We start from the raw sequence: 23,584 nt of genomic DNA on the forward strand, positions 1-23,584 counted from the left end.
GATGGGTTAAACATCTGTGGCTTTCTATGCGCGCAGATTCTGTGTGGGCCTAGTTATTACATACTAATGCACTTGACATGTCAGTAAATGTTAAAAAGTAAACATTTCACTTTAAATCTAACTAAATGCACTGAAGGTTTGGGCTTGAACATTGAAAGAATGGGCCTGTTTGTACAGAAATTGATGCTTCTATTCAGCAAGCATAAATAAGTTTGACTATAAACGACAGAGAAATGTTATGCTAATGTTATGATTTCAGATTTAAAAAACAGTGAACATAAATATAGGATTAGTTGAATTAATTTTGAGGTAAAACTAAAGTCGCAAAGACTTGCTGTGAAAAGGTTTTTATTTAAAGTCAGCAACACCAGGGTTATATTAGCTGAGATTTGATAATAATATAATAATCATAATACATTTTATTTGTATAGCACTTTTCCAACATACATGCAACTCAAAGTGCCTCACAAACATCAACAAAGAAGCATTAAAATAGACCACATAAACTTGCCACAAATACTCGGATAAAAGCATTCATGTACACAAAATATAAGCAAATATCCACATGATCACGCACACAACAGGCCTTACATATGCGAGCACACACCACACATGCACACACAATCCTACAACAATATAGATAAAATGCATGCACTTTAAAAGCTTGTGTAATCATACACAGTTTTAAAAAGATGCGTCTTAAACATGAACACTAACCTGATTCTTTCACTTGAAGAGGGAGACAGTTCCAAATGTTTGGAGCATAATGGCTAAAAGAAGTGCCGCCAGATCACATCAGCTTTACAGAGTAGAATTGTAAAAGCCCAGCGCTAGAAGAGCATAGCAAACGGTTTGGATTATATTTTGATAAACAATGTAGGAAGGTGTCATGTTGTGAAGTGCTTAATAATAGAAATCATAGTAGAAAATGTCGTTACTACACTAAAAAATATCTGTTAATGAACAGTTTTGTGTGTGTTTGCAGTGGTGAACTGCATTGTGGGATGCTTATCTCTGCTCTGTACACTTCATATGTTGGAAATTCAACACTTCAGTTTAACAGACTGACTTTTATTGACATTTTAGTGGTTTGAAATCATATAAAATATTAATATCTGGAGGAAAAAGTGTGTAAAATAACAGAAAATGTGCTGCAGTTCATTACAAGGTTTCTGTAGCGTAATAAACACTGACAATACAGCACTGCACACTCTTACACATGTGCAGAAAAGTCCATTTTACACACTTTTACATGTTAAAAGTTGCTGGAGGAAAGATCAAGATGCCATAATGCAATTCAAAAGCAGAAATAAACAGGAGAAATTAAAAACATGAATTACAAAATACAGAAAGCTGCTCATTTTACACATTAGTGTACTATTTTTGGATCATAAAAAGTTTCCATTGCAAAAAGGGGAAAACTCAGCAAATGTATTTAAATACAGACCGACCGAACTAATGCTGTGTGCTAATGTGTGCAGAAAAGAAGCCGAAAGTGAAGAAAGAGACGCTGGCTGATTCCCATGATGCCGTGTCGGATCTCTTCTCTCAGATGACCCTGAACACAGATCCACAGGTGGTTTCATCTACCCAGAATCCACCACAACCCGATCTCCCTCCGTACCCGGGGATCCAAGTGCAGACTCCACCTTCCGGGAATTCCCATTCAGTGTCTGCTCTGATTGGCCAGCTGCACCTCAGCAGCATTGACTGGGACTCTGCATCGTTCACAGCCTCTCCGTCACAAAACACACACGAAACTGACCTGAGACCTGCAGAAAATGACAACTGTTCACTAAAAGAGAGGATAATCACAAACAAACAGCAAGCGAAAGATTCTGATGGTATAGCGGATGGTAAAACTGATCTGAGACCTGCTGAAAACAACATCTGTTCACTAAAAGAGCGAATCGTTGCGCAAAAACAGCGAAGTAAAGATTCTGATGTTATAGCAGATGACAAAACTGATCTGAGACCTGCACTAAAAGAGCGGATAATCACAAAAAAACAGCAAACAAAACATTCTGATGCTTTAGTAGATGATAAAACTGATCTGAGACCTGCCCAACACTCTCTGTGCTCTCTGAAGGAGCAGATGATCATGAATAAACAGCAGACGAAAAATCCTGAATATAAAGCAGACAATAAAACTGATCTGAGACCTGCAGAAAGCTCAACATGTTCTCTGAAACAGCAGATAATCATTACAAAACAGATGAAACACCCCAAAGGTAGAGCAGAAGACAAAACTGATCTGAGGCCTGTCCAAAACTCTGTGTGCTCACTGAAAGAGCAGATGAACATGAGAAAACAGACCAAAACCCTTGACTGTAGAGCAGACAACAAAACTGATCTGAGACCTGCAGAAAGCTCAACATGTTCTCTGAATAAGCAGATAGTGGTCACAGACAACGAAACTGATCTGAGACCTGCCCATCGCTCTAAATGTTCCCTAAAGGAGCAGATGATCATTAGAAAACAGACCAAAGATCCTGACGGCTGTAGTTCAATCCCATCAGCACCTGCAAACGCTCAGCAGCACAAAAACCATCAGAAAACACGCGCTAAAACCACAACAGCTGCAAAACCCAGTGCTAAAACCAGCATCGAGTTCAGCGACAGCGACACCGAGAACCGGCCCAAGACACACAAAGTCAAAGCCAGGTCCAGACCTCCAAAACCACTCAAAACCAGCCTCACACATGCCCTCAGGCCTCAGAGAGCAGAACTCAGAGCTGCTGAAACACCTGAGAAAAAGACGCTCATACAGGTGCATCATGGGAAGGTGGAGAGCGAAGACTCGGATGCGTCGGTGGACAGTCCCAGACCTCTGGCCGAGAGACTCAAGATGAGATTCGCAAAGTGAGTAATGATGCAGAAGTCTGATGTTTGCGGCTTTGTTTGTGAAAATAATGTTCGGAAATTGATAATTTGATAATAAATGTAATTTTATGTTATTTTTGTGTGTGAATCATCTCAAATTGTAATTTTTAATCTCAAACAATATTAGATTTATTGCTTTTTGACTGGAGGAAAACACTTGAATTTAAAGGATCTGTACAGATATTAGTGTATTATTATTATACATCAGAATTATTTACTCTTCACCAGGTACAAGAGCTTAATAATAACAATGATTACAAATAATACATAATAGGGTGACACGGTGGCTCAATGGTTAGCACTGTGGCCTCACAGAGAGAAGGTTGCTGGTTTGAGTCTTGGCTGGGTCAGTTGGCGTTTCTGTGTGGAGTTTGCACTCGGTGTGCTCCGCTTTCCCGCACATGCGCTATAGGGGAATTGATTAACTACATTGGCCGTTGTGTGTGTGAATGAGTGTGTATGGGTGTTTCCCAGTACTGGGTTGCAGCTGGAAGGGCATCCGCTGCGTAAAACTTATGCTGTAATAGTTACCGGTTCATTCCGCTGTGATAAATAAGGCAATAAGCCAAAGGAAAATTGATAAATATATTAAAAAATGAATGTAATGTTCTCAAATACTTTTTATTGGTCGTTTATAATCTTACTGTGATTTCTTGAATGTAAATAATGTTTTAAATACATTTAAACTTTTAATTTAAACTGAAAAATGATATATTTTTGCCATTTTTAGTTTTTTTTTTTAATATTAGATGCAAATATGCAGTAATAAAATAATAAAATTATAGCAGATCTTCCGAATTAAATTATTTGCTATATGCAGAGTGTTTTCTATAATAATAATAATCATCTTTTTAGTTTTACGTTTACACTTTTAATTTATGTCCAGTTAAATCTCATATTTTACCCATTTAAATTTTCGTAATTCTTTGGGATATTCCCATCACATCATTTCACTGATATGGAAAATACAAAAAGCGAGGTCTAATATTAATATAAGGCTATATAAAAGAGATTTAAGCCTTTTAGTTTTGATTATAAATGATGAATAAATCTCAGTTTGAAGGATGGTAAGTATGAAGATTTCAGATGAGAGTTAACCTCATGTTTTTGCCACTTAATTGTGGAGCAAACATTCAATAAAATAGCATTATAATCATGGCAGATTATTGTAATTAAAGAGTGTATTCAATAGCAATCTTCCAACTTTTACAAAAAATATGTAACTTATTTTTCTATTTACACTCTTATAATTTTGACTGAGCAAACATATAATAATATAATCATGGAAGAGAGTCTTTATTTAATGATTTGTGTTGTAGATAGTCGTATGAGTTTGCAGTGAAGGATTGGGCTGAAGGAAGTTGTCAGGAGGACAGAAGTCACATTCTGCTCCTAATAAGGACGTAAACACCTCCACTTCCTCTTATCCTTGATCATGAGTGACAGGTGTCACACCTTTCCAGACATCAGAGATCTGACAGCTGCAGCACATCAGCACACACACACACACACACACACACACACACACACACACACACACACACACACAGCCAGACAGCAGTTATCACTTAACATTATAATTTTGAGAAATCACTGGAATAGTTTTAAGCTAAACTTAAACTTGTACATAACAATAATTATATTATTCCACACACACACACACACACACACACACACACACACACACACACACACATATATATATATATATATATATATATATATATATATATATATATATATATAATTTAACATGTGTAGTTATGTTTGAATAGAGAATAATTAGTTGTTTTCAAATTTAAGAAATTAAAATTTAAATACTTAAAAAGAAATTAAATTAAAATACTTTTTACTTGAAAGGAGATCTTAAATTAATAAAACAAATACTACAGTTTTACTCAAACTCGCACATAATATACAGTAAATCATTGAAGATGTTTTTTTTTCATTTCACAAATATCCACATATTATAATATAATTATTATATATCTATATCTAAATACAATAATCAAGGTCATGGCATTATTAGACTACATACAAGAGTGTTAAAAGCCTTTTAGCGTTTGTCAAACCTGATTTGAAGGATGGTGAGTATTAAGATTTCAGATGATAATTAATTATATAATTTAAATAATTGTTTTATTCTAATACATTTAGATTTGGGGTTCATACTGATCCTTAAATAGTGATAGTTGAGTTCACAGTATTATTATTAGGCTTTGTAAGACTTTATCATGAAAAGTCTTCAGCCGCTTTGAATTAATGTGTAAAAGAGTTTCCTAATTCTATTATTTTACTCAAACCCACAAAAAATCCAGAGAAATTTCTTTTATTTTCAAATTTACCATCCATTACATCATTTCACAGATATGAAAAATAAAATAATCGAGGTCACAACATTATGATTAGACTTTAAAAAAAAAAAGTTTTAAACCTTTTATTTTGGAATATTTGTGTAAAAGTGTTTTCTAATTCATTGTGGGCTACAGAGGCTAATAAACAGTATATATATATATATATATATATATATATATATATATATATATATATATATATATATATATATATAAATCTAATTATTAGCCCCCAATTTTTTCCCCCAAATTTCTGTTTAACGGAGAGCTGATTTTTTTTCAACACATTTTTAAATATAATAGTTTTAATAACTCATCTGAAATGACTAATTTATTTTATCTTTGTCATGATGACTGTAAATAATATTTGATAGATATTAGATATACTAGATATTCTTCAAGACACTTCTATTCAGCTTAAAGGGACATTTAAAGGCTTCACTAGGTTAATTAGGTTAACTAGGCAGGTTAGGGTAATCAAGTCATTGTATAATGATGGTTTGTTCTGTAGACTATCTAAAAAATATATAACTTAAAGGGGTTTAATAATATTGTCCTAAAAAATTAAAAACTGCTTTTATTCTAGCCAAAATAAAACAAGTAAGACTTTCTCCAGAAGAAAAAATATTATCAGACATACTGTGAACATTTCCTTGCTCTGTTAAACATCATTTGGGAAATATTTGAAAAAGAAAAAGAGTTTTAAGCACTTTATTTTTGAATGTTTGTAAGTGTTTCCTGCGCTTTAGCTGGTCAATGTTAATTAGCCGCTCGGACACGCGCACGTGTGAAGCTCGTCTGATCGCATCAGTGCGCTAATTGTCGTCGAGTCCTGTTAAAGGGTCATTTCCCACAAAAGGGAATCTAATTATTTTCTTTTCTCCTTCACATTATCCGCCAACATCACCTTATTCGCGCACGGGTGTCAAGCGCGCGTCCGCCCTGCGCGCCTTTGAACTCCGCGCTCGTAAAGTTTTGCGGTATAAAAGCGCAGCCCCGCCGCACCTGCACATTTCTCTAACCGTCCGGACATGGCGCAAATCGACGTGGATGTGTTCACGGCCAAGGTTTTGTCCCATTGGGACTGGAGCCGCGAGGACAGGTCATTTGGAGACAGCGCGTCCTCGCCGGAGTCCGAGTCCTTCGATTCTGCCTGCTCGTCGCCCGACGCGCGCTCCAGCCCCACAGCAGGGTGCGAGCACGCGGAGCAGCAGAAGCCGAAAGTGAAGATGAGTATGAGGAGGAGGATGAAGGCCAGCGAGCGGGAGAAGCTCCGCATGAGGAGTCTGGCGGAGGCGCTGCATCAGCTGCGGGATTACCTTCCGCCGGGGTACAGCAGGAGAGGACAGCCGCTCACCAAGATCCAGACGCTCAAATACACCATCCAGTACATCAAAGAGTTATCCGGCATCCTCGAGCAGCAGTGAGACCCGCGGGAAACCTTCCCACAACGCTTTAGGAACGTTTAGACAACGTTGTTTCGAGAACGTCATTTTCGAATGTTCCTTTTTGAAAAAATGTTTCAGGAAGCTTTTCGAAGATGTCAAAACAAAGATCGAAACATTCGAACATGGGCATTCGACATTTCGACTTATGCGCAAAAAACCTACAGACAACGAACTTTATTTTACGAACACTATTTTTAATGTTCGCTTTTTAAAGATGTTTGAGGAAGTTTTTCCAAGTTGTGAAGATGCTCTGAAGAAGAAAAACTTTCGAACATGGACATTCGACATTTCGATTAGAAAATTGACTTTCTTATTCGATTTTATTTCTCGACTTTCATATTTGATTATGTTTCACGAATGTCATTTTCCAACGTTTGCTTTTTAAAATGTTTCAGGAAGTTTTAAAAAGTTGTGAAGATGTCAAAAAACAAACAAACATTTGAACATTGGCATTCGACATTTCGACTGTAAGAAAATGTTTCTCAAAAAACGTACAGACAACGATATTTTTCAATGTTCGCTTATATGTTAGGAAGTTTTTCTAAGTTATGAAGATGTTCTGCAAATATTACAGGAATGTTCATTTCAAATGTTTTATGAACGCTTCAAAAACATTCAAACATGAACTTACGACATTTAACTATGTTCCTCAAAAAAAAGCAAAAAAAAAAAAGTTTTTCTATGAAGATATTCTACAAACATCCTGGAAATGTTACTTTTCCAAATGTTTTCTGAAGGTTTAAAAAACATTTAAACATAAACGTTCAATTAAAGAAAATTCAAAAAAAAAAAAAAAAAAAAACGTACAATGTTATTTATGATTTTTCTCTTTTTAAAATTACTTTCCAGGTAGTTTATCTAAGTTGTGACGATGTTCTGCAAGCATCCTGGGAGTGTTACTTTTGAAATGTTTTTGTAATGCTTAACATTCAAACATTCTACTAAACTGCTCCCAAAGAATTTTCACAAATATTCGAGAGCATTATTACATATTTGAGTGCACAATCTGTTAGTGGAGGAACGTTTGCTCATCATATATTTGTGAAAATGTTATGCGAACATTTCATGATTTTCGGCTGCTGTTGTACAGATTTACATGTTGTTTGTTTGTTTGTTTATCCACTCTGATGTGTTTATTTTGGATGTAAATATTTCTTGCTGATGCTTGAGTGGAGTGTCGGTGTCTAATATTAAGAGTGTTAACTTGAATACTGGAAAAGTTGAATAAACATGTTGTTTGTGTTGATGCTAACTCATCTCTGGTCTATTTTATGAGGCTTGTGATCTATTATGTATTTATAGAGTTTTCTGACCATATGTTTTTATTCATAAAGACTTTTGCTTTTCACTATTTATAGGTAAATCTAATATGCTCATCTGTGTATTTTATGACTTTTGTGAGATAATCAGTGATGAACCATCTGAACTATCATCCTAATTCTACAGTTCTAATATTATTTTACCTAAAAACTGAAATTTAATGATAAATGTTCTGGTAAATATTTATAATTTATTATAATATATAATATAATATAATATAATTAATATTTATAGAAAAATAATCAAATCACCAAAAAGCCTGCAATAAAAAATTAAAAAGCAGCAGAACTAAAGAATAATCAATAAGCAATTGTCTGATTTGTGCTTATTTGTGTTTTGTAGTTATTAAAATATCAAAAACAAGGATTTAGTGACTAAGTTTAAAGATTTCAGGTGACAATAATTTATTTATTCATTCCAATTCAAATTAAATAATACAATAAAGCTAACACAAACAGGAACACGGTGAAATGTGTATGACGTACTTTACAATAAAACCGGTTTATAGTAGCCACCGTGACGTATTTCTTGCGACAGGAGAGTTGACCAATCACAGCTGCTCGTGTTCATTTTGGGTGGGGCCTAGGCGTACAATGACGCTCTGACAAAGGGAAGCCGCGCTCGGTGTGACGGTGAGGCGCGGGCCGCCATTTCAAAGCCGAAGAAACGCGCGAGCTTTCACGGTTTGACGCACGGATGCTTGTTTTATAGATTATAACGCACAAGACTTGCATTTTTAAGCCTCGTCGTTTAGAGGAGACCCCAAACTCATAAGGTAAGCGACTATAGTTACGCTGTGAGCTCGAAATAGATTCGTTTGTGTTGAATGAGGGTGAGCCGTTAAATCCCACGCTCGCCTTCACCATTTCTATTGATTAACCCCTGCACGCGTTAAACGTTCAACATTAAGACGATAAATTTCCGTTTGTTTGACGTTTCAGGGTTTATTTCTGTACAATTGTACCAAGGCGTGAGGAATTTGTGTTGGTTATTTCGTTTAGCTTTGGATATGTCGACAGAACGGGGTTTAAGCCTCCATTAATCTCCGAATCGCTGAATAAAACCAATTAAGAGCTTGTGTATCATTAAACTAACTAAACTATTATGATTTATGATCACATTTTTACATAAAATCATCGAGCAAATGCATTTAGCAGATCGCTAATCTATCAAGAATTTAAATCCCTAATAATACACAAAAATGTACTGAAATCTGTATTATAATACATTTACACAGATTATAGTATGCATTTCTTAAATGAAAATGACTAGAGGTGTTGATGATATCATCATGCACTCAGGGGTGTATGCACTTTTGTATCCAATCAAATAATCTCTGATATAAAAAGCCCCTCCCTCTTCTGTGTAAAATATATCACACTGGTTGTTTATAAATACATTGATATATAAGACACAACCTCCTGTTTTAATGCAAAGGTAATGAGGCCTATAGCAAGCTGTGAACTGGTCACATGGGCATCTCTTTCTCAGTAATCTCACATTTTACTGTGTTCTCGCATGCATCAGGCTTCTGTTCTCCACATTTCAGATTCCTCTTCAGCTTCATAGAGAAGCACTTCTACGTTTATCACTTGGCTCAGTCAGTATGCGTTCACACTATTAATACACGGCTTGTCTGCGTGCTCTGAAATCCTCATGGCCCAGATCAGCTGCTTATATCCCAGCAGGCCGGTTGATGATGGAGGTGGTGTTGGTGGCATGTTAAGCTTTAGCCGCTACTTTCAGCAAGAGGCCAAAGGAAAATCGTCTGACGTTTGACACTCGAACATTTCCACAGTAGATTTCAGGTTAAAGGTGAAGGTTTGAGGAGGTCAGAAGTGTTTATATTACTGATAATGCTGATGTTTTGCAGATGGATGCTGAAATGGAGCAGGCGAAGGAGACGACGGCGGTGACTGAGACCACAGAAAAACCCTCACAGGTGGAAGGATCTGAAAACAAGTTCAGGTAGGTCACTAGGCATGGGCTGGTGTAAGATTCTGATAACCTTGGATAAAAATATCACTGTTTAACAGTATTGTGATGACTGCTCTAGAATAAGTTCTTTTCACCTTTTGAGCACAATATATTTCATTTTGAGAGACATTTATAATATTTTGGAGCAGTAAACATGTCAGGCTGAGTATTTCAAATCTGCGTCTGAAAACGCATACTTCCATACTATATAGTAGGCTAAAATCAGTATGCGAGCCGAGTAGTATGTCAAAATCAGTATGTGAGAAGTACCCGGATGACTTACTACTACCAGCGAGATTCAGAAGTGCACATCCCATGCACACTGCACTATCCCATAATGCCCCGCAAATGAATTCATGAATGGAAATGAAGCAACGCAACTGACGCAGGTACGTCACGTGACCATGACAAAATGGTGGATGTAGTACGTCCCAATTCCATTCATACTTTTCACATTCATACTGTATTGAACAGACTTTTTTAACGGCTGAGTAGTACGTTTACATTTAAATGCAGTACCTACTGAGTAGTAGGTGGTTGCGGACGCAGCCCATGACTTCTGCTGTCTTCAGTAGTGTCCAAAACAATTCTCTACAATTTAAAGCGGCGTCTTTAGATATTTTTTCTGCTGGAAATACTGTTGTCCTAAAAAAAATATATATATATATATATATATATATATATATATATATATATATATATATATATATATATATATATATATATATATATAAATATAAAGATCTTACACATACATACCTTAGAAATGGTATAACAGAACATTTTGGCTGTTTTAAAACCTTGACTTTTCCAAATCATGGTATATCCTGAAAACGATTATCGTCACACGACTAAAACTATTGCTGTGGTTGATTGGGTGACGACACTCATCTTCTTTAGAGCTCTTTTATTGCTAAATTTTAATTATTAATACTATTTTATTAAGCCAAAATAAACACTGAGCTGAATAAAATGATGATACTATATAAGAATGCACTGATATGGATTTTTACGATTTATTTGGTCAAATAAATCTATTGGAAAGATTTGCCATTTTTACATACTTTGTCCACACATTACATATGCAAATAAATAAAAATAAACCCACCCACACTACAAGCCATCCCTCAAGACCAGTGTTTCTCAACTGGTGGGTCGGGTCGTGGGAACATTTTCAGCGGGTCGTGGAGTGTGTGATCAATAAAACAACTAAAGTTTAATTTTAGTTTTATTTTGCTGATAGCGGACTTATTTTGAAATGCGTGCACAACAACACTACCATTTGACATGTGCAATTACATTTAATTATAGCAACAAATACGTCTAAGTGCAAGTATGACCCCGAATATGTAAAGTATGGGTTTACATATATTGACGACATAAAAGACTTAAAGCCTCAGTGTCATATGTAGTAACGAAACCTAAATTAAAACGACATGTAGAAGCCAGACAAATAGTTTTATTAACAGCTCAGTTTAGTTCATGTTAACTGAGCCTTTCCTTACCCTAACCACTGTTTACAGTATTTGTCGTTTTTGCTTTGTAATATTTCTATAATTTGATGCATTTTGGTTAATGACAGCAGTAAATATAGTTTATTTGTAAGTCTTGGTGAATTTCTTACGATTTATCTGTCACTACTTGGTTATGTTAACAAATAAATACAAATTAATAATAATTCCTAAAATTGTATTAATCCTTTGATTGATGATAATATTTGAACTAAAGTTCACCAACTACAAAATCAGTTTTATCACATCATTTTCTGCTGGGTTCCAGGACATGTCGGACTTTCAGGCAACGAGCGAGCTGATGCAGCTGCTAAAGATGCTTAGAAGCAAATAGTGAACAAATGCCAAATCCCTCCGTCACAGATGAAACCTTTTATCAACACTTACATTTTAAACAAGTGGCAAAAGGAGTGGGATGCATTAAAAAACAATAAACTACATGCAACCCAACCTGAAATCTCACACAGACTTTCAAGACATTTGAACAATCGATTTGATCGAGTAGTTTTTACCAGACGTCAGATTGGGCATACGAGAATAACACATGGTTTTTTGCTCCAAGATGAAAACCCAACTCAGTGTTTGTGCTGCAAAACTCAAGACTTTTTTATGAATGAACGTTTAAGGACATTTTTAACAAAGTGAAACCAGAAAAGATTTTAAAATTTTAATCATGTATTAACACAAAAAATCTTATTTAATTTGTTTTATTTTGTTTGTTGATTTTTAAATTGTATATTTATTGTTGAAAAATTCCTGCCATGAAAATAGCCTTAGTTGCTGACATGGCATTAAATAAAAAATACATTGCATTACATTACTAAAAGTGTATTATAGTTCCTAAAAAATTAAGTCGCAGCTTGATGACCATGTAAAAATGTGGGTCCCACGGCCAAACCAGTTGAGAACCCCTGCTCAAGACTACACAGACCTGTTTAAACTGATGAAAGAGAGTATTAAAAATAACATAGAAAATAGTGCATTATTCCATGGGGGTTTTGTCAAGATAACTGATAAAAGGGATGCCAGATTTTGCCAAATTGCTTAAGTTTTGTTTGTTTGTTTAAACAGTACCCAATTCACTCCAAATGTAAAGTAGACTCTTTCCTCCAAGCCACAGTTTATGTAAGAGACTCCGTTTTCTTCTCTATATTGGAGGCCGATCAATTTTCCACAGGGTTGCAAAAGGCAATGCATACACAATGAGCAAGTGTTTTTAATTTGAAACCATTTCAGACTTGACTGAATTAAGATCTCTGAACTGTATTTGTCCTCACATTAGGGAATAATGCATTGAAATGCTCCATTAAAGAGCGTCTGATGCTTCCCGCACTGTTATTGCTAATTTGTTCACTTTAAACACCTGTAATGGAAAAGATGCGCTATTTATGAATGATGTGTGCGATTATTGGAATATTGTTTTATTATCGTTTGTGTGTTTTACCTTTAGTCGTTTAGCAGATGCTTTCATTCAGAGCAGCTTGCTGTAGTGGTGATGTGTGTGACGCTGAAGCTTCAGTGAGATGTGTGTCTGTGTGTTTTCAGGGGTCGTGGGATGAAGATGCGTGCCCGAGGAGGTCGTATGGTTCGCGGGATGCGAGGAGGACGAGGGATGATGATGATGATGAAAGGCTTCCGACCGCCGGGCCCCATGAGAGGCAGAGGAAGAGCCGGGTTCACTAACGGATTTGGGCCAATGAGGTCTCGTTGAGTGTTTGTAATTAGGGCTGGGCGATATGACAATCTCCTATCCTGATGAGCATATATAGAGCTCAGGATATAGGAGTTCACCCCTCACAGATCGCTCTTTTAAATGAGTGTTTTCTACAGGACGCTTCTACAGTAATAGATTTGTGCACTGCATATACGTTAGTCAAAAAGACAAAACGGATCAATAATAAATATTGCATGTGTTGTTGAGTTGTGTTAAATGGGAGTCTAAAGATTCTTATTCTTTATAGGGGTAGTCAAAAAATAATCTTTGTTAACACTCTTCTGAATTATATTGCATTCATAAGGAGTTCCTACAAGCTAAGACTGTTTAGTTGTGCTTTGTTTAAATATAAAATGTCACCACTGTGACCTGTTGAAACCTAAAGTGGCGATAAGGTCCTTAAATGTATTAAAGAATCTTAAGAAATATCATATTTAACTCCGATTCCTGTATATATACCCTGAATATGACATGATAGACTGTTATTTTGTCCATCTGACATGTATTGTCATGTTGCACAGCCCTATTTCTAATCCAGCAGTCGTCCTTATTGCAAATAATTGAGTAACTCTTTAGTGAATAGCTGATTTCCGTGTTTGTGTTGAGCAGGACGTGGCCGTACCCAGACATGCGTGGCCGGCGGGCTCGAGGGGGCCCAATGGGGATGAGTTTGAGACCTCCACCACCGCCGCCTCCTCCTCCACCCATGCACATGAGAGGACCTCCACCACCACACATGCACAGGTATGCAATGCAAGGTTTATTTGTGTAGCACATTTGTAGTGTGAAGCTGAAGACATGAAGTCACTGCTAAGGAACTGTTTGAGATGGATTTATTAATCATGCTTGCTTTTTAATGACGGCGAGCTGTCATAGTTTATCAAACACGTAAACAACATGTAAAGCAAGCTCTTCAGCAAACCTCCTAATGCGTGCAGCGTGATTAAACTCTATAAGCGTCAAAAGCAATGGATCTGTTGAGCTAAAGATTTGACTGTCCCGGCATCCCAAACCACTAAACATAATACAAAACTATAAGCAAAGCAACGTGTACTGAGCGCTCGCGCTTCTCTCCTGATAAACTGAACACTGTGGCATCATCAATAACTGACTCTGATGGTAAAAATGCAGTGGGAGTGCCTCTGCATATACAATAAAAAATAAAATAAAGACTGAATAAATTAACTTTTACACACATTTACATATGCAAATAACCCCGTGCCTTCACGCTATAGAGAATTGGGAGATCTGACCCCTTTGCATGAATGTACAAAACCAGGTGTATGGGTATGGGGAACGGCTAAGTAGTAGAATTGGGATCGAGCTCATGTCTGATCTGTTGATTTCTGAATTGTGTGTATTATTTCAGGCACGGTCCACCTCCACCGCCACCTCCTCCAGGACACCCGGCGTTTAGAGGGCGGCCACCGCACCCCAGAGGAAGGGGCATGATGCCACCTGGACCGCCACGCTTTTTCCACCCCCGAGGGTAAGATCACACACGCTAACACACACACTGAGTCTCTCCGGCGTGACTGCGCAGCCCACAGCTAATATACACCCACATAAACACACGAGTTAAAGGGCAGTGCACCTAACAATGACAACTCTCATCATGTTTCAATCCTGTCTGTCTTAATTTCTTCTGTTGAACAAGGATATTCAGAAGAAATGCAGCCATTAACCTCTGCCGTTTTGTTTTTATATACCTGCTATATAGGCAGGAAAAATTGGTAGAATTATCATGTATCAATCCTAAAAATTAATTTAATTAATGTATTTAATTTTAAATTGTAAATTTATTTATCAATTGTTTATGCCATGGAAATAGCATTGTTGTTGCGGACAATGCATTAAAATATTCCTCATCATCATCCTGCTATATATGGCCGGGTGGTATGAAGTTTAATTATTGTTAGCAAGGAAAAAGCAATTGTTGTTATATATATATATATATATATTTTTTTTTTATTATATTAATTGTAATAGTTTTTATTATATGAATATATGAAAAATCTAAATTTTTATTAGTCTAATTTTTTTCGACTCATTTCAAGTCTGATTTTTAATTTATTGTGAACGGCTAACACTTATTAGGAATAAAAATCTCAAACTTGGCACTGTAAGTTTACAGAAGTTATCAGCTCAGCCAAAAGAAGTTTAAATAAATATAATAGTATATAAATGTAGTGAAAAGTGTGTGTGCAACTAGAGTTTGCTTGCTTTTATTATGCTGCTAAGAAATGACTCTTTGGATTTTGCTTTGCTGAGGCAAGTACAAATCTTTCTGAAGTTAGCAGTTAGCCTTGCAGAAGTCTGAATTTTCATTCATGATTGTCTAGCCCTGTGCGAAGCAATACATTTAGTGACATGAACAAACAATAAGCAATTAATTTATTACAGCATTTATTCATGTTAATGCAAATACAGTTGTCCATGTGCAAAAACTAATGCATTTGGACATTAATAATGCGTTAGCACATGTTGAACTATGATTATTAAATGCTGTACAAGTATTATGTTAGTAAATAGATTAAAGTGTGAGCAGTGTATTATAACTCCTTTTTGTAGATTTTTCTGGAAAACCCACCTATTTAAATGACTATTACACAAAGTAGAATTTTGCATAATACTATTAAATTTGTATAAAGCGCATTTAAAATGAAATAAATCAATAAATGATGAAAATGATCGAGTTCCAGCTCTGCTCACTCTGGAGATTCATCCTGCAACTTCACCAGGTGCATCTTGGGATGCTGTTAAAGGAGGAAAATACATTATGAAGTCTTTTGATATGTCTAAAGTAATGTATATTTTGGAGAGTTAAATTTTTGTAACACTACTTCCATGCAGAATTGATATATTACTACATGCACAATTAATATTTGTCATGGTGTACAAAAATAAGACATTTTACATGCATATTTTTTCCTGTTTACATGCAAAAAATTATATTTCTCTATGCACTAATATATATATATATAATTTTTAATTTCTAAATGCAAAACTGTATTTTGACTTGACCTTTAAAAGTAATTCTCAGAATTTCAGCTGATGCATTACGTTTTGCCATTCCTAATTTGCTTTTACATGCACAGTTGTGTATTTTTATGTGGCTATTTTAATTTCAACATGCTTTTAGCATGCTGTAGTTAGTTGTAATGTAAATATAATTATAAATAAAATAATAATATAATAAATATTTTTACATATGCATTGTTTTTCTGTGCACAATGTATGCATATGCACTTTTTAAACATCAGCATCTTTAAAACGGATGTCAATGGCTGTTTCTTTTCTGAATATCTTTTTTTTCTAAGTGTTCAACAAGAAAGAAACTCCTAAAAGTTTACAGTCTCGTATTTGTGAGTAAATAATGTGTAAATGTTCCTTAGAGTTTGAACTGTGCATTGAAGTTAGTGCATGACAGCTTGATTTTCTTCAATTGTGACTCTTTGAATAAGGCATTTGCACACTGACGACACGCTTTCGGGCCCTCTTGAGCACAACAGGCCAATCCAAATGTTTGATTTTATCCTTTCATGCAGCTACCACAACGGATCGGCCCCTCCTCTGCCCCACCCGCCTCCAGGCCGGGGCCAGCGCTGGCCAGGGCCCCCTGGTGGCCGGAGGTTTTAACACGCCTAGTCCCAATCCGTAGGGTTAATATCCAGCGCTCAGATCCATTTCTGTCCGAACAGACTCGCAGGTCCTTTTACTGTAACCAAACACGCTAGCTTTCTTCTTATACTTCATTTGAGGAAAGAAAAAGCCCCGAAAAACATTTAAAAGCACTCTCTCCCGCTGAAGACGAGGAGACGTGTTCTTACGCTGATTTAATCAAGTGTGTTTTTACTCCTCTAAGTGTTGTGTAGTCTGCGTGGTGCTACTCCTGTGAGCCTTACACACTCTTGTTCCTTTATTGGAGAGATTTTTAGACGACTGGCTTCTTTTACCAAGCAGATCTCCCAGCACCCTCTCTCCATATGATGTTCATGTATAGTAATAACTCATCCATTATTAATCAGTTAATATCATAAATGTGCAGCTACTTTAAGTCCAGTGGAGATTTTGCTGTTGAAATGTTTTATTTTGTTCTCTTTGTTTGGGTTGAATGTTAAAGTCACAGATACATGGATTCATTTAACAGTAGAGTAGCTCTATTTCTTCTTTAAATAAACCTTTCCTTGCTTCTTCTATATTTTAAAGCCAGTATTTGATTCAAAATAGTTAAAAAGGAAAAAAAAAAAGCTTCCCTATCCTCTGTGTTGAGTTTTGGAGTGTTATGGCACATTCACGTATTGTAACCGATAAAGTCATGTGAGTTTGTGAATGTAAACTGAACCGTTAACAGCTTTTGACTTAGTTTTGACCAACAAGACAATAAAGTTAAGATAAAATGACCTCTCTTTTTGTTCATTTAAACTAAACTCTCTCTCTCCATGTCCATTTATGTAATGTTTTTTAGAAAGAATTGCTCATTTCTGAAGTCAAATGGACAGCAATGTAAAGCATTTTATACACAGTAAGATGATTTGTGTGACTATCATTGCATAATAAAGTGTTTAAACACACTGAATAAATGAATTCCAGTGGAGTGAGGCTTTTAAAGTTGCATAGAGGGCTGAAGTAAATGTGTGCATGCAATAAAAGGACTTTTATTATGAAATATGAACCACTTTCAGACCTGCAAGTCTCAGAACAGCAGAACGTCTTGCTGATTCTAGTCAATTAAGCTGAGTTAAAGTTCAGATGTCTGAATATAAAAGCAGAACATGCTGTAATGTTTTTTTTGCACAGCTCTGGAAGATATAAGAGGAGTCAAAAGTTTGGAGACGCTCATTTCTTTATTGCATTAAAAGAGTGATTTAAAAATCAATAAATGATGAAAATGATCGAGTTCCAGCTCCGCTCACTCTGGAGATTCATCATGCAACTTCACCAGGTGCATCTTGGGATGCTGTTAAAGGAGGAAAATACATTATGAAGTCCTTTGATATGTCTAAAGTAATGTATATTATGGAGAATTACATTTTTGTTAAATTTCTTCCATGCAGAATTGATATATTACTACATGCACAATTAATATTTGAGATGGTCAATAAAATGAGGCCTTTTTAGATGCATATGTCTTATTGTTTACATGCAAAAATATATTTTGTACATGCACTATTTATATAATTTCTAAAAGCAAAACTTTATTTTGAGTTGATCTTTAAAAGTAATTCTGAGAATTTAAGCAGATGCATCACGTTTTGGCCTGCATAATATACTTTTACATGCACAGTTGTGTGTGTTTACATGGGTATTTCAACGTGCTTTTAGCATGCAGTAGTGTATTATGAAAACTACATTTTTGTAAAACTTCTATTTCTTCATGCACGTTTAATATTTGCCATGGTCTACAAAAATAAGGCCGTTGTACATGCACATTTCTTATTGTTTAAATGCAAAAATAATATTTGTACATGCACTATTTATATATTTTCTAAATGCAAAACTGTATTTTGACTTGATCTTTAAAAGTAATTGTGAGAATTAAAGCTGATGCATCCCATTCCTAATTTACTTTTACATGCACAGCTGTGTATTTTTAAATTTGTATTTTAATTTCAGTATGCAAATATTATATTTGTAGATATTTGTATTTAGCATGCAGTAGTTAGATGTGTAATTAATTAAAACATGGGATAATGTATATTTTGACATATGCATTTTGTTTTCTGTGCACAATATACATATCTGCATGCACAATTGATGTTCTGACGTGCTTACAAAACTAGCTCTCAGATTTTAAGATTTCACATGTACAGTGTAAATTTTAATCTAAAACCTAATTACAGCTTGTAGTTTTACATGTACAATATTTATTTCTCCATGCTCTTTTTGTATTAATGTTATATTTTGGCCTGGTGGATGAATGTAGTTTAAGATAAACTTTAAATGTTTTCTGTGAGATCACAGGGAAGTTTCTGCATTTATAATTTAATCATGTAAATGCACAGTTTATATGTTAATATGTAAATGTTGCTCTTATAAAACTGAAGTAAATGCAAGAATTAAAGCTGATGCTTTTTAGATATGAAATGAACATCAATTCAGTCAGTGCGCCCAAACTTTTGACTTATTCATTGAGATTAATCAAATGCTGCAACATTAGGTTACAATTAAATCTTTCAAAATAACAGATAAATGATCTGATCAATGAATTAATCATGAATGATTTGCATTGAAATAAAGGCACATCATGACCTCTGCTCATTAGTTTGACAGACCGCGCGGCTGCTACATATTAACTGAAGAGTAATACTCGTGAGCGGCGCTGTGGAGTGTAGAATTTTGCACGTTGCGAGCGATTGGTCGGTTGTTTCCCCGCTCTGCAAGGTGTTGTGAGTGAGGCTGTAGGTGTGTTCCTCTGACGGCGCTCTGGACTGACTCTTCTTGTCTCCTGAAGGGGTTTCACACCCTTTTGGAAGGCAGCTGGACTCGAGGAGGCAGGACGGTCCCGTCTGTCCCTCCCCCTTCTCAGCCCTGCCCACCCAGTGTGAAGCTCCGCCCCTCACAGTTAAGGTGAGCTCATCTGTTCAGCCCCTCCACCTCATCACAGCTGACCTGTCAATCACACTTCAAAGACTTCAGAAGATCAGAATTGTAGTTTCATATTTAAATTAGCCTCGTCAAAAGATTAATTGCATCCAAAATAAGTTTGTGTATATATATATATATATATATATATATATATATATATATATATATATATATATATATATGTATATGTGTGTGTGTGTGTGTGTTTATGTATACGTGTGTGTTTATCTACACACGCATGTGTTTATATACAAACATACATACATACACACACAATACTATAATATTTTGTTTATAATATATTGTGCATATTTATGGTGTTTGTGAATATATATATATATATATATATATATATATATATATATATATATATATATATATATATATATATATATATATATACACACACACACACACACACGTTTATTTTAGGAACCCAAATTATAAATGTGTAATACATAATGTTATATATAAATATGTATATAAATACTTTGTCATTGTATTACTTTTTTATTCATAAATATACACAAGTACACATTTATAGTACAAACTTTTATTTTGGATGATTAATTAAGCTCAGGGCCAATAAATGATGAGAAATGGTTCAATCTTAATTTTAAGCATATTAGTAATATGTAGTAAAGTATATTAAGATTAATCAGTAGTGTTTAAGAAGTATTCATACATCAAATGTAATCAAAATTAAACATGTTAACAGATTTTAATTACTGACGATAATTACAGAATTTTATGAATGCTTCAGTAGAAATATGAATATTATGAAATGTTTAGGTGTATTGTTAGTCAATGGAGCTGATTAATTATAACATGGAAAAGTAAGTGTTATATCAATTATAAATGCAGATGTGTGTCTTAATGTAAACATAAAAGTGTTGGTGGATATTAAAGTATTAATGTATAGTGCATTATGAAGTCATTTATAATGTCTGCATATCATGCATCTGTTTTCATATTCGACAGTCAAATTTAGGTGACTTATTAATAAAATGAAGTTAATCAATTAGCACAGATCCAATAAGATGATGCAATTTTTGATTTGAATATTATATTCATGAGCTGACAAATATATAATAAAGAACAATAAGGAAATTAGAATTATTTATTTATATTTTTTATATTTTATAAAGTGATTTCAGATCTGTTAAGTCCAATTTAGCTAATGTTTAGTATTTCTATAAATATTAAAATGTATGAAAGGTTTAGATGTGTTCAATGAAGCTAATAAGCATGTTTATCAATTATAAACGCATATATTTATATCTAACAAAGATTAAAATGTTGCCAGCATCATGTATAATGCATTCTTATAAATGCATTTATGAAGTCCCTTGTAATGCATTCCATGAATATAATGTATATTGGTATAAACAAATGTAAACAAAGTCCAAATTAATGGTTTCAGGTGTAGTTCGTGGTTATAAGTGTTCCTAAAGTGCATTAAAAGATATAATCACACTTCAAGTATAATTATATATATAAGTATTGATATTCTAGATATGATATGAGGTATAACAATAAATATATTTAATATAATCTTGCAATTCTTCATCACATCATAAATTTTATTCAGGAGATATTAATGCATTCAGATATATCCAATGCAATATAGAATTGGATTAAGTTAACTTACTTTAAGATCACATTTGTGTGTGTGTGTGTGTGTGAAATATAGTTGCTGCATTCATGCAAACTCTATAATGCATAATGTTTTTGATCTCTCACATACTGCATTATAGTAAAGCTCAAACACACTATAAATATATTTGCTAATGAACAGTTTCAATATTTTGTGTGTTCATTTGCAGTGGTGAATTGCATTATGGGACGTTGATCTCTGCTTTGTCCACATTTTGATGTTGTAAACTCAACTACAGTTTAACATAGTGACTTTTATTGACATTTTAGTAGTATAAAATAATAATATCTACAGAAATGTGTGTGTAAAATATCAGGAAATGTGCTGCAGTTCATTACAAGGTTTCTGTAGCGCAATATGCAACACAATACAGCACTGCAGACTATTACACGTGCAGAAAACACACTTTATACAACTTAAAAGAACGATCAAGATCCCATAATGCAGCTCAAAAGCAGATAATGAAGCTCATTTACAGATGTGTACGAGTTTCTCCAGGGGGTTTTGCAGTGATATGAGCAACTATTAATGTGCATCATTTTTACAGTGATCTACAGCTGACACTAAACTATCAACACCGACCCGACAGACTCACGCTGGAGGATCAACTAATGTCAATTACACAACAGGTACTGAGGATCATCATCGCTATGCTCTCTGACAGCTCTCATGAAGGTTTTCCATCAGTAGTTCCCATGCGTTTTGGTCATTTGAGTGTTTGATTCTCCATTTTTATGATCCCAAAATCACCCATAAGTCCTTTTTTTGTTACTAATTGACATTTATAGATCTTATAAAAGCTGAATAAATATGCTGTGGGACAATATTTGGCAGATATATTTGAAAATCTATCATCTGAGGGTTCAAAAACAAATCTAAACATGGGGAAAAATCCCCTTTAAATGATCTATATCGACAAAATAAATATCCACAGTCGTTTATTTACTCTGATTTAACCCCTGTATAGGCCTGTCACCATATCTATCTTGTGTTGTAGGATATATTGCACTGAAATACATTGTGATAAATGATATTATTGTCATTTTAAGAGCATTTATGCCACTCATAATGACAATATAATATAATCACAGTGCAAGAACACTTCCAAAGAGCACGCCATCTTTTATTCTTAAGAATATTTCAGATAATTATAGTCATTTCAACAGTTTAATAGTCAGGTATTGGAATCAGAATGTGAAAATGCATATCCTAATTAAATAATAATACATGTTAACAAGGTAAAGAGTAACAGAGGCTGCGATATCTGCTGCCAGATCTATTTTCAGCTGTCAGACACCCACACTAGTGTTTTTAACCACACTGACAGCTCCAGTAGACAGAGATATGTTGCACAATCAGCTGAAATCGGTGTTCATGTATGGACGATATATATTGCACCCTCAGAAATGATTGAGCTCATGTCCATGTGTTGATTATTGTGACTGGCCTACAGTAGATATGCAAATAAGCTTCCAGATAAGAGCATGTAGAACAGAATTGCATTTATCTCCCTCATCAGTTATTTAACAATAATCGTTTACCTTTTATTGCATGTTTGTGTTTGTTTTAGCAATACTCTTTCTGTTTTTATTTTGTCCTTTGTATTAACTGGAGATCTTAATTTTATTTTAGTTATTTTTGTTTTGTTTACTCATTTGCTCGTGTACATTTTGGTAGTGTTAGTCTCAGATATATGGAGCCAGATCGGTCTCAAAAATAATACATTTACAACATAAAATGCATGCATCCACAACTCAGTGCACAAAATGTGTTGAAAATGCTTATGATTTTGCATGTGCATGACATTGTGTGTTGTATTTATGAATTGTATTTTGTAAATGTTTTATTTTTGAGACCGATCTGGCTCCATAGAGTGAACTCTGGTTTATTTGATTCACTTGTGATGTTGTGTTAGTTTGGCATGTCATTATTTTTTGCGTCTGCATTTTTCATATGAATGACTCATTTGATCTGTGTTGCAGGACTGCACAGAAACACACCTCAAGACTCCAAAGCAAACAGAAGTAGCAGGTAAGTAACACACACACACACATGTTCAGTCTCAGTGTAATACAGATGTAGATTAACAGTCTGTGTGTTATTAAAGGGATGGATGTTTCTGCAAATCTGTC

The 23,584-nt window shown here is 34.8% G+C and overlaps 3 protein-coding genes across 7 annotated transcripts in view; all 3 read left to right on the forward strand.

Annotated features, from left to right (window-relative positions):
• The window catches only part of gen1 (GEN1 structure-specific endonuclease), a 24,009-nt gene extending 19,437 nt beyond the window's left edge, over positions 1–4,572 (forward strand). For 3 of the 4 annotated variants that reach the window (XM_088649912.1, XM_088649913.1, XM_087247747.2), the window contains one exon: positions 1,482–2,957. In XM_088649912.1, the coding sequence (XP_088506038.1) occupies positions 1,482–2,866 (1,385 nt within the window). In that variant the 3' untranslated portion in view covers positions 2,867–2,957. Of the gene's footprint in view, positions 1–1,481; positions 2,958–4,202 lie in introns of those variants that run through there. The other variant, XM_087247748.2, reaches the window with a different exon arrangement.
• Positions 4,573–6,249: 1,677 nt separating this feature from the next.
• msgn1 (mesogenin 1) lies at positions 6,250–7,937 on the forward strand. The gene is given in 1 exon segment (NM_182882.2): positions 6,250–7,937. A coding segment is annotated over 1 exon segment (396 nt). The 5' UTR covers positions 6,250–6,268; the 3' UTR covers positions 6,665–7,937.
• A 699-nt stretch (positions 7,938–8,636) lies between these two features.
• si:ch211-51e12.7 lies at positions 8,637–23,578 on the forward strand. Of its 2 annotated transcripts, XR_015481806.2 has the most exons (8): positions 8,637–8,780; positions 9,879–9,973; positions 13,039–13,194; positions 13,817–13,951; positions 14,577–14,696; positions 19,662–19,777; positions 22,000–22,081; positions 23,435–23,578. XR_015481806.2 is itself a non-coding variant. In NM_001044754.2 (6 exon segments), coding segments are annotated over 5 exon segments (597 nt in total). In that variant the 5' UTR covers positions 8,640–8,780; the 3' UTR covers positions 16,847–17,610.
• Positions 23,579–23,584: the final 6 nt, after the last annotated feature.

The sequence above is a fragment of the Danio rerio genome, chromosome 4 (assembly GCF_052040795.2).
Source record: "Danio rerio strain M-AB ecotype USA chromosome 4, GRCz13ab, whole genome shotgun sequence".
NCBI lineage: Eukaryota > Metazoa > Chordata > Actinopteri > Cypriniformes > Danionidae > Danio > Danio rerio.